At 33.0% G+C, this 11592-nt stretch overlaps 2 protein-coding genes across 4 annotated transcripts; one reads left to right on the top strand and one right to left on the bottom strand.

Moving 5' to 3' along the window:
- Positions 1 to 42: 42 nt before the first annotated feature.
- On the bottom strand, positions 43 to 2087 carry LOC132757066 (uncharacterized). The gene is made up of 4 exons (XM_060748254.1): positions 1952 to 2087; positions 1307 to 1503; positions 922 to 993; positions 43 to 453 (listed from the first exon to the last, which is right to left on the bottom strand). The coding sequence occupies exons 1-4, from the start codon at positions 1956 to 1958 to the stop codon at positions 166 to 168; spliced, it is 564 nt and encodes a 187-aa protein (XP_060604237.1). The 5' UTR covers positions 1959 to 2087; the 3' UTR covers positions 43 to 165.
- Positions 2088 to 2801: 714 nt separating this feature from the next.
- Positions 2802 to 11592, top strand: LOC132757055 (small nuclear ribonucleoprotein-associated protein B-like). 3 transcript variants are annotated; one of them, XM_060748240.1, is made up of 7 exons: positions 2802 to 2957; positions 4885 to 4978; positions 5270 to 5439; positions 6995 to 7160; positions 7385 to 7405; positions 10505 to 10594; positions 11000 to 11592. In XM_060748240.1, the coding sequence occupies exons 1-7, from the start codon at positions 2955 to 2957 to the stop codon at positions 11011 to 11013; spliced, it is 558 nt and encodes a 185-aa protein (XP_060604223.1). In that variant the 5' UTR covers positions 2802 to 2954; the 3' UTR covers positions 11014 to 11592. The 3 variants fall into 3 exon arrangements, with proteins under 3 accessions (XP_060604223.1, XP_060604222.1, XP_060604224.1); XM_060748239.1 differs by lacking the exon at positions 2802 to 2957 and having other exon boundaries at positions 4876 to 4978; XM_060748241.1 differs by lacking the exons at positions 2802 to 2957; positions 7385 to 7405 and having other exon boundaries at positions 4876 to 4978.

The raw sequence follows: 11592 nt of genomic DNA, 5'->3' as shown, positions 1-11592 counted from the left end.
CAGTTTGGGAGATACAATACGAATTTGCAAGAACAAGATATGTGAAATTTATTCTTTATTCTTTATTTCCTAACAAAATCTTGGAAAATTTATATATATCACACTCGACTCAGCTTCTTTGAAATAACTAGTACCGGTATAACATGAGGAAACAAGAAGTTAGCCCTAACTCATCCCAACTGTGTACACCGTATTGTCGTTCCGTCCGGATTGTTTATGTGAAGCGTCTTCCATCCCTTTGCACAACTGCACACCAAAAGCTCGCGCAAATGTCCACATAAAACGTAAATAAGAAATCGTTGAAAAAACAACGATTGCAAATCCTCCGGCGATTATATAGCACAAGGTTTGTAACTTTTCATCTTCGAATGGTTTTGCAACTAAATATATACCAACCGTACCACCGACATACGGAAGCAATAAAGCTATTATAACATAGCATTGTTTTGTCATCTGAAATGTAAAAGGCAATTGTTAAAGAAGAATTAAATACGCATATGTGAATACTATCTTTCCAATTGTTCTTTTCTTTTTCGTACAATTGGAAGAATTATTATGCTTGCGTGTATGTTTTTATAGAATTACGATGCTTACGTCTATGATTGTAGAATTATGATGCTTACTCGCATGATGTTTGGTAGATGATGCCTACTATATTATGATTGGTATGATTATGATGTTTACTTGTAAAATAAAGTATCTTGATGCAAATGTTATCTCACAATTAATCAACATTTACACTGTATGTTACATAATCTACATGCATATTCAAAAACTTACCAAATAGATATCGTTTTACCACTATGCATTTTTTAGATGTTAACACTACAATGTATTTAATAGTGCACAATACAACATTGAATTTAAATAACGCAACAATAAGTAAGGAATTATTGTAAATTTCAGTAATGGAATAATTACCATCTGTTTGAGTCCGTCCGTATTAGGTATTTTCATCAAGACATAAGTGAAGAGGAAAGCATTGCACATCGCCTGAAAGGAAAAGTTTTAAAGAAAATTGATACATTGATTAAAGAATAAGTGACTTAAAGATAGATCTGCCCCCAGTTCGGCCTTTTCTCTCTCTCTTTTTTCATAGGGAAGAAAAGTTAGTTATGAGCAGCTTAATGATATCCGTAAACACGATAAAACTGATGAATACTCTATTGTACTCTGAAGTAAAAACAAACAAAAATATTCTTTGTTCAGTTACGGTCTTATGAATTAGGGCATACACATTTGTACCTAAGACTGAATTATACGTTACGAATGATACAGTAGAGATCTGTGTAATATGTATACCTACCAAAACTCCCCCACAAATTCCACCATATTGCACAATTTCAACTTTTCTCTTTTCTTTTTCATCCATATCATTATCTTTTATCATAACAAGAACGCTAGCCACGATTGAGCCAATTCCGGCAACACAAAATATGGCGGCAAATCCTAGAATTTTAAACCTTGCTGCTCGTCTGCCTGCTGTTACTCGTTCATCAGAAGCTGTAATAATAATATACAATAAAGGTTTTAGTTTCGGAGCTATGGTCCTGTCAGTCCTTTGCTTTTTCCTCTTGAACTTCATTAATTATAATGATTATATTAAAGTAAATCTGAGATATAAGTCATTTTATGTCCCATTTCCTATGCAATACCTTTTAAAGCTTTATTATGATCGAATTGACATTTTATTCAGTACAGTTACAGCGGTCCATTTTTCAAAATTTGTTTATTCTTTTGTACACTTATTTCCACTTTAAGTGAGTTAAATTTTATGTTTAGTTCATTCATTTTTTTTCTTTATCGTTCTAATCAGCATCATCAACATTACCGTCATCATCTTTAATAATAATAATAATAATAATAATAATAATGATAATAATGATAATAATGATGATAATAATAATAATAACTGGGTAATTATGAGATTTAGTCTATATAGTGTACTTACATTGCATGTCTACATCTGACTCGGGTTTAATCCGAAAAAAGAAGAATTTATTTGTACAGATGGTGGTAATCGAATAATATTAACATGTATAAATGTACATGTACGTATGTGAACAAGTCGTTTCATTTTACATTAAAAATTTACATAATAAACCGACAAAACATTTATAGAATAGGTATTAAGTTTCGCTCACGCCGGAAACTGAATAAATCTTAGATCTTATATTCAGTATCAGTTCACTTTATATATCATACAAAAGTTGTAAATATGTAAATAGTAGCTAAAAATAGAAAGTTGAAAGCTTTTTTTCGTCGAACCCCTTGACGACAGCCTTTCCAATTCCAATTGAATTTTTAAAAAGTTTCTGTGTGCAGTTTGTTTTCTTAATAATATACCACGTGACTTTTTAAGACCTGCGTGGACTAGGAAAACAAAACAAATAACAGTCAAGCTAGAGTATTTTCTACGGTGGCACAAAGGTGACATGCGTACGTGTGTGTGTTTATCTCGTGCGCACGAAACACTATGTCGTGGTCACGAATTACTAAGTCGTGCTTACGAGATAATTCAGTGGTGCGAACGAGATACTATATCGTGTCCCCGAGTTACTAAGTCGTGCGCACGAGATAATTAAGTGGTGCGCACGAGATACATTGTCCTGATATGTTTATATGTTATACTGACAATAAATAAATTTTGATTTGATATGGCTGTATTACTGCTGTTAATGTGGGTCATTTTATAGGTAATAACGTTTTCTTTCATCCAATTAAAGAAATCTAAGTTGTAAACGTTTATTGTATCATGAAACAGTTAACCTATATGTCACTGTGCTTCTTTTTCTTCAGTTCCGGACAATTGAGTTCCGTGTGGTTACGAGTTTTAACCATGTATTGTTTACAGGTGGCGCTTTGCTGAAACGAAAATAAGACGTACCGCCACCAAAGATTTCGGTGGACTAATATTTGAATCGACGGAATCTGCCGTCAGTAAATCATAAAAGATGGCAAGTATATATTCATATCAGCACCCATTCTTTATAGTTTCACGTTACTGCAGTATTTTTGACACTGATTTATCGTATAAGTTTCTCTGTTGAAGAAAATTGTACCGGCGTTTAAAGGATGTTAAACAAGATTTCTATTTCCGAAGTTTTATATGTTGTTCTTTTGTATATGTATGCTGCTACTCATTTACGCACGACCTCTTGTCAAGTTGTGTTATCTTAACATTGCATACAGTGCGTCATTGCATTTCTGTACCAGAAAAGTTGAAATTTTCAGTATAAAGAAATTTTCTGACGTTTCGTCCCCGGGCATTTCAACCCAAAAAATTAACAGCAAACTATTTTGAAATTGAATTACTTAGATATGTTCTGTTTGGGGTAAATGGCTGGTAACCTTATCCAAAATGAATTAATAACTATTTCAGAAAAATCATGATAATATCTAATGGGCACTTTTAGTTTAGTGAATCTGAGAAGATAAACAATGCATGCTTGCTTTATTAGGAGCACAACACCCACTCTCCTTTTATTAGAAGCAATACCCTCTAACCATTACCCATTGCATATTTATATAACACACAGCACGATATACATTTAGCACTAAGCAACATAGTATGCATGCACACTTGATTAGTTGGTAGCAAGACACTTCACCCCTCAAATTTTGAAGACACTTCACCCCTTAAGACACTTCACCCCCCAAAATCAGTAAGACACTTCACCCCTCATCCATTTTTTTTCTTTAAAGTAAATAAGTCAAGTTATTAGTTCAGGGGTCCACTTAGTCCTATAAATATGACGTCGCTTTGAGATATTTTTGCTTCTGGGCAAAGCAACGTCATATCGAAATTGCTCAAAAACCCATAGCATGTTCCGCCAGAAAATCGGGCGGAACGAAAAACAATGAAGACAGCGTGTATTTACATTAGTTTTGACCTATTTATGAACAAAACTAAAAAATAAATACCTTTTGTCAAAATAATTTAACTGTCACATCCGAAAAATCATGATTATATCCTCTCATGTATTTCAATTCTTTTTACAGCCGATAAACAAATGGCGGCCATAAAGTGCGCGAAATCTGATTGGCTAATTCAAATGCAAGCGTTTAACTGAGTCAGAACAATCTAACGGAATATTTTTTTAACAAAATAATTGCCCATGCACATGTCAGTGTGTTCGAATATATTTTTCCGTTCAAAAATTTGGAATCAATCTGTAAAGCACCTTGCTAAACCAGTATGGCTGATAGACAAAAATAGATTGATGTTTATATTTTATTTTAAATTGATAAGTACACTGTTTGAGAGTTTTTGTGTATGATTGAGCATGAAATTGAAAGAAAAGAAGATAAGCTTTTGAATAAAGCTTGAAAGGCAAGACAATAGACATTTTTTGAATTTTTTATGATGCTATGCGTTTTTGAGCAATAACTATTAGACGTCAGGCTTGACCGACACAAACTATAACAAGCCTGTAACGTCTAATATATTGGACTAGGGTCCACTAAACTTAATTCTATATCAATTAGACCTGAAGGATGATTCTTGGCTCTGTTGGAAGGAATCAGGGTCTTCTTAGTTCTATCCCAGGAACAATGACATTGGCAGGTTCTTGAGGGACTGATATTCTGATACAAACTGTAAACATATTAGATATTTTTTCTTGCATATTCTACTCTATTCCATCATATTTTAAATTTTTTACCTTAGTAATACAATTTTCCATGGTAATTCATGTTATAACACCAGTAACTATAATTTTCTTACAACAGCGTATGGAATTACAACTTTATTCATAATAGCGAAATTACGTCATCTTAAACAAGTCATTGTATAGCATGTGACACATCTGGCACCCTCCATGCATGAAATTACCAGCATGGGTAAAATTTGAAGGTTATAAGATGTTCAGTTATATGTTTCAGGTTGTTGGGAAGAGTTCCAAGATGCTGCAGCACATCAACTACCGGATGCGCTGTACATTACAAGACGGTAGAACATTTGTTGGAACTTTCAAAGGTAAGCTATGTGTCAGAATATACTTTGGCTCGCACATTCTTTAAGTTTAAAAGTCATCGTATTTTTTCATTTTAAAAGTTTTTGCTGCTGTGTAGATCCAGTTAATTTTTAATGACAAATACTCCGAATAAAAAAATATTGTTTTTATTTATCTAATTATTTTAAAATAAGTTATTGTTTAAATTTAATGCAAATTGAGTTTGATATTTTATTGAATCATATGATATGATATTCAGTTGAAATCTTATTATCTTTATTCAATATTAAAAGAATTTTTATCAATTTTTTCAGCTTTTGACAAACATATGAATCTTATACTTGGGGACTGCGATGAGTTCAGAAAGGTTAAGCCAAAGACTGCCAAATCTGGGGAAAGAGAGGAGAAAAGAAGCTTGGGTTTGGTCTTGTTGAGAGGGGAACACTTAGTCTCAATGACAGTCGAAGGGCCACCACCGTCTGAAGTAAGTGAATCTAAGAAAATTTGTGTTTATTCAGGGTTCTCGGGGACGCTTATTTCGGCGTCCCGGTACGCATGTTTATCACAGCTGGACGCAAATATTTCAGAGCAAGGATTCCACGTACGCTCAATTTTGCCTGGGGACGCATAAAATTACCGATTGTTTACAACCACAAATACACAAATGCGTCAGCGCGTGTCAGTCTATAGGTAGGCGGTCCTATGCACATCGACCCGTGAAGCGATAAGCCAATCAGCGATAGCGCTTCCGATCATTATCACGCAATAGTTAAACACGCGCTGTACAGTACATGTAATTACCAGATATAACACGAGGTGATAATTTTATATCTTTGATCAACAGTTGATTGGAAATTAGCAAATTTTACCGACAAAAGGATAAAATTATCGACTATTTACGCCGCAAGTTTAAAGACTGTTTTCTCAAATAACAAATGAGTGTAATTTTGAATGATTGTCGAATATTTTTGGCATTTTCTAGGCACAATTTTGCTTTAGTTTCATTCTTGCAAAAACTTTCTATAAGAGTATTAAGAATTTAAGATATTGTGCCGAAATGCCAGGACAACAAACCAAAATACACATACGCTTTTCTTTGATATTTAGATTCTATCCGAAAATGATCCCGAACATCGGCGATTTCACGTTCGCCAGAAACCCTAAAATTTCGCAAAAATTCTCGGTTTCCAAACCAAACATGCGAATGAATTGTTCCTTTATTATTTAATCAACATTAAATCTTTAAATATTGATCTTCAATTTGCCCCCTTTTGAAGATATTTGCTAAAATAATTGTCGATCGGATGAATCTCTTACACACTGTGTGAAGCTGTACACGATTTTCCTATTCATTCCGCTAAACGCTGCCTATACATTTACGTTTTTTTTTACAAATATAATTTTTTTTGTCTTTAGAGTGGACTTATTTAACCAGAATAAAATTTGATTTGGTATAAAAGTGAAAAAAAAACACAAAAAAACGATTTCCATGTGTTGATGCATTATAATGAAATAATTTCATAATAAATACTAACAACAAAACAATAATTATACTATGTAGTTCAGAGTTTCTTTTGAATAACTATAAACTTTGGAAGTCTCTTGAAGATTCAAAATATCAGCAATGCTATTGTGAGCATTGAATGACTAATCTGTAAACATATTAATTGCGACGCGCTTTTGGACTCCAACTTTTTCAGGGTTGGGAGTCCATGGACTCCATGTTTTAAAGTCCTAGTGAGAACCCTGTTATTGCCGTCCCTAGAACATTGCTGTTGTGTGTGTAAATGTTTGCTTTATTGTGAATATCATGATTCAAATGGGTATATGAAATATAAAAAGTTTGCATAATGATAAAAATCTGAAATGTGAAGTTCACATACTAGTTATTAGGTATTTAAGGCATGAGAAAAAATTGAATGTTTCAGTCTTATTTAAATAACTAACCAGGTATGTGTAGAAATGACTTAATTATTTTATAATTTGATAAGTGAAAATTTGCCAACATGAAGCAGATAATTATTTATTTATTATTGTAGGAGGGTATGTCAAGAGTGCCATTATCAGGAGCCGCACCAGGGTCTGGGGCAGGTCGTGCTGCAGGAAGAGGTGTACAAAGTGGTCCTGGCGGGGCTGCCCCAGGCCTTCAAGGTCCAGTGAGAGGAGTTGGTGGACCTTCACAACAAATGATGAATCCACAAGGAGGTAAATAAAGGGTTATTTCAAACTTCAAGGAATATTTTATTTCTTTATAGTAAACAAAATCGAATGTTTCATAATACATTGTTGAATATTCATATCACTAATTCAGCATGAAAGTTATAAAGGATAAGTTTTACTGGATTGTTGGTATAATGTTGGTGAGTAACCTTTTGAAGCATACCATTTTCCTCAAACAGTTATATTTAAATATTTGTTGTTTGATTTAGGCATGGTTTTCAGGCCAGCAGGTAAACCTATTTCAACACAACAGATGCAATCAGACTATTGAGATGCAAGGCCCTGCAATATAACATTCTTCTCTGTTTTTAAAATCTCCTTTATCATATATATTACTAGATATAAGTCATGAAGTGATTGTTTAATAATTTGATGATTAAATGAAATTGAAAGATTTTTTTCTATTTGGGAATTACCTGCATTTAATATAAAGTAAACAACAGCGGTTTATGCCAGAACATAATGCATAAAGCAGGAATCGTCGAGTATTGTTGAATTCTTCCCAAAATCAAAGGGCTTTATCTACTGAAAAGTGATATGCCTCAGCCTCTAAAAACGAAAATGAAAACAAAATGATTTTCAAAAAAAATGAATAAGATTCCAAAATTGATACTTATTGCAGAATATGAAAAAAGTTTTTCAGTCATAAAAAATGATAAATGTTTACAGTACTGCAGTATATTTTGTCAAACTGATAATGTACTGTAACACCGCTAATGCAGTACTAACCGCATCAATTAAATGTGCTTTAGTGTCATCCCCTTGTAAAAAAAAAGTAAAAATGTCAGACTTTGGAAAGAAATGAGGACTAGCGGAAAAAAAAATGACAGCATATTTTCTTCCATGCTAAATTTTGTAAAGAGAATGGAGAAGTCAAATGAAAAAATTGAGCATGGAATTGCATCGAAGATGATTGCAAATATCATTGTTTTTAGTAAAAAGAAACTTTTAATCATAGTGGACTTAACAGTAAACATTACAGAAATGTTACTTCTGTCATGGAAAACTGAGCCTCTCAAAATTCAAAAAAAAAAATTAAATTTGAAATCTGGTAGAAAAAAAATTAACTGCTTAAGAAATTAAGAAGTTGAAAACTAATTGCATAAAAAATTAGCTGGAGCCCTGATCATTAAGATCTGATTGTGTCTGTAGTGTTCATTCTGTTAAAATATTTTCTGTTGGTTTTTTTTATTGATTTTTATTGTGTTATTTTTTCTTAGTTTGCATTGAATTCCAGTTTTCATCTTTAGCAACAAACACCGTTTTGTTGTTACTTTAATTCTGTATTAGTATCACCTTTGAATCTAAGGAAAACAATTATTTCATGTATATATTATCTGGCAGGTGTTGTATATATCTCCTCCATGTTTTAAAAACATAGTCATCACTATATCAATGTCCATAATATGGAATTAATTAGCCATGTTTTTCCAGAGTAACACCTCAATGTGTCATGCAATGAGTTGAAGTTTATAGATGCCTGAGCATACACATTCATTGCTATAATTTATTAAACAAAAACAAAAATGAGCTTAAAGTTGATGTTAGGTGCAATTTTCAGGAAAATGGACAAATGTGTTGACTACAAAATTTCACTAGTGATGATGTGCTTTGATTTATTATGCCCCCGCCATGTAATGGCCGGGGCATATAGTGTTACCCTGTTCCGTCATTCCGTCCTTCCGTCCTTCCGTCCTTCCATCCTTCCGTCCTTCCGTCCTTCCGTCATTCTGTCATTCCGTCATCATCAGTTTCCGTTCATTATCTTAAGAACGGTTGGGCACATTCAACTCAAATTTGACATATGGATATGTCATGAGAAAATACAGGTCAAGTTCAAATTTGGTCATGGTTCGATGATTTTTGGCAGAGTTATGCCCCTTTTACTTTGAAAATAATATGAAATTTCAGTTTCCGTTCATTATCTCAAGAACGGTTGGACACATTCAACTCAAACTTGACATATGGATATGTTATGAGAAAATACAGGTCAAGTTCGAATTTGGTTATGGTTCGATGATTTTTGGCAGAGTTATGCCCCTTTTACTTTGAAAATAATATGAAATTTTCAGTTTCCGTTCATTATCTCCCCAACGGTACAACACAATCAACTCAAACTTGACATATGGATATGTCATGAGAAAATACAGGTCAAGTTCGAATTTGGTCATGGTTCGATGATTTTTGGCAGAGTTATGCCCCTTTCACTTTGAAAATAATATTAAATTTTCAGTTTCCGTTCATTATCTCCCTCAAGGTACAACACATTCAACTCAAACGTGACATATTGATGCGTCAAAGGAATGCGCAGGTCAAGTTCAAATTTGGTTGTGGTTCGATGATTTTTGGCAGAGTTATGCCCCTTTTACTTTGAAAATAATATGAAATTTTCAGTTTCCGTTCATTATCTCCCTCAAGGTACAACACATTCAACTCAAACGTGACATATGGATGCGTCAATGGAATGCGCAGGTCAAGTTCAAATTTGGTCATGGTTCAATGATTTTTGGCAGAGTTATGCCCCTTTCACTTTGAAAGTAATATGAAATTTTCAGTTTCCGTTTATTATCTCCCCAATGGTACAACACATTCAACTCAAATTTGACATATGGATATGTTTTTGGAATGCCCAGGTCAAGTTCAAATTTGGTCATGGTTCAATGATTTTTGGCAGAGTTATGCCCCTTTCACTTTGAAAATAATATGAAATTTACAGTTTCTGTTCATTATCTACCTAACAGTGTTACATATTCAATTTTAATTTGACATATGGATATGTCAAAGGAATGGGCAGGTCAAGTTGGAATTTGGTCATGGTTTGATGGATTTTTGGCAGAGTTATGTCCCTTTCACTTTGAAAATAATATAGATACATCTTAGGAATAAGCAGTTTAAGTTGGAATTTGGTCATGGTTCAATGATTTTAGACAAACTTATCTTTCCTGAATGTTGGAAAAATTTTGAACTTTCAGTTTCAGCACTCATTCTTTTAGCCATTATTTTGGCTACAAATATGCAATATGCTTTTTCTAAAGGTTAAGACTGAATAATTTCAGTGCCTTGAACGTTGTATGGAAATGGTTTGTGTTAACATTGAAAAGTTTTAAGGGCTTTGAACTTAAAATGAAAAAAAAAAATTAATGCACCATCTGAAATTTTGGCTGCATGCGGGGGCATCCGTGGCATGATGACACATTTCTAGTTTGGTAGAATCTGAATTATTTTAAAAATGTATAAACAAGCATTTAAACCTGTTATTAAAGAAAAATCGGCTATTGTTTGTTATTTCAAGAAATGGAAATTCTTTTATCAACATGATAACATTTCAGGTATGATGAGAGGAGGTATGATGGGTGGGCGTGGTGGAGGTCCGCCCCCAGGCATGAGAGGACCGCCCCCAGGAATGATGAGAGGACAAGGTATAAAACTCGAAACATTAAATATTTAGTTAAACTTTTAAGATTTTAATACTTGGCTATCTGGTATTGTTCTATAATTGTGATATTGTTATACATTACAACCTAGAAAACTAGGTGTAGAATTGTTCATTCATTTATTCTAAGTTAGCAGTTGTCTGATAATCATGCAAGGCGTACAAAGTGAATGAATAAAAAAAACATGTGGCTTAATTATAGGATTCAATATTGTCAGTGTATTCATAATACTGTTATAATGCCATGTTATATCATTATAAAAATCCTTTGATATTTTGAATTATTGTGTAAAAGAGATTGTCAGATGAAACAAAATTGATTTTAATTATTGTGCAGATATGAATATTGGTTGCAACTCCTGGTAAATTTATATACATATATTTGTTTCAGGACCAAGATTCTGAGCTGTTCACAATCACAACTAGATGTTGTTAATATGTATTCCATGTGTAATAAAAAAAGACAATTGTACAGAAAAGGCAGCAAATCTTTTGAGAGTGTGTTAAATAAGAGGGACAAAATTTGCAGCTTGGAATTCAGACTGTGAAATGTGGGGATATAAGGGTTTGCCGGGGTGGGTGGGGTAAACATCTCGAATGTTTTCTAATTAGAATAGCATTATGCCCCTCATATAGATCTTATGCAGCCTTGTTTTTGAACTATAGCTTAATTTTGTTTAAGCAGTTCCAAATCTTAAATAAATGTTACTATGGCAGTTTCACCTAGCATTGTTTGCTGCCCAAATCTTTTTATCATTTTCATATTATGCATTATTAGATAACGATTTTTGTACTGAATTATAAGAAGTTATTGATGTGACACTACCTGTAAGATGATGTTGAGTGTGTCTAAATTACTCTTGACTCTGAAATACAGAATAATGTAGTGTAAGAGGGTCATTTTTCTAAGCATTTTCATTTCATTTTATTCATTGTTTTAAACATTTATGTATCGTGAAATCATGTCATTAAAAGTTGATTTTA

This window comes from Ruditapes philippinarum, unplaced genomic scaffold, assembly GCF_026571515.1.
Source record: "Ruditapes philippinarum isolate M1 unplaced genomic scaffold, ASM2657151v2 ctg109_1_1_1_1, whole genome shotgun sequence".
Taxonomy (NCBI): domain Eukaryota; kingdom Metazoa; phylum Mollusca; class Bivalvia; order Venerida; family Veneridae; genus Ruditapes; species Ruditapes philippinarum.
This window is presented reverse-complemented; position numbering and strand designations above follow the sequence as displayed.

Coding starts and splice junctions, on each gene's coding strand:
- LOC132757055 (XM_060748239.1), top strand. CDS start 4,876: ATGTTTCAGGTTGTTGGGAAGAGTTCCAAGATGCTGCAGCACATCAAC. Junction 7,161..7,384: donor AATGATGAATCCACAAGGAG/GTAAATAAAGGG, acceptor TGTTTGATTTAG/GCATGGTTTTCAGGCCAGCA. Junction 7,406..10,504: donor CATGGTTTTCAGGCCAGCAG/GTAAACCTATTT, acceptor ATAACATTTCAG/GTATGATGAGAGGAGGTATG.
- LOC132757066 (XM_060748254.1), bottom strand. Junction 994..1,306: donor GAATTTGTGGGGGAGTTTTG/GTAGGTATACAT, acceptor TTTTCCTTTCAG/GCGATGTGCAATGCTTTCCT. Junction 454..921: donor CGGACGGACTCAAACAGATG/GTAATTATTCCA, acceptor TTTACATTTCAG/ATGACAAAACAATGCTATGT.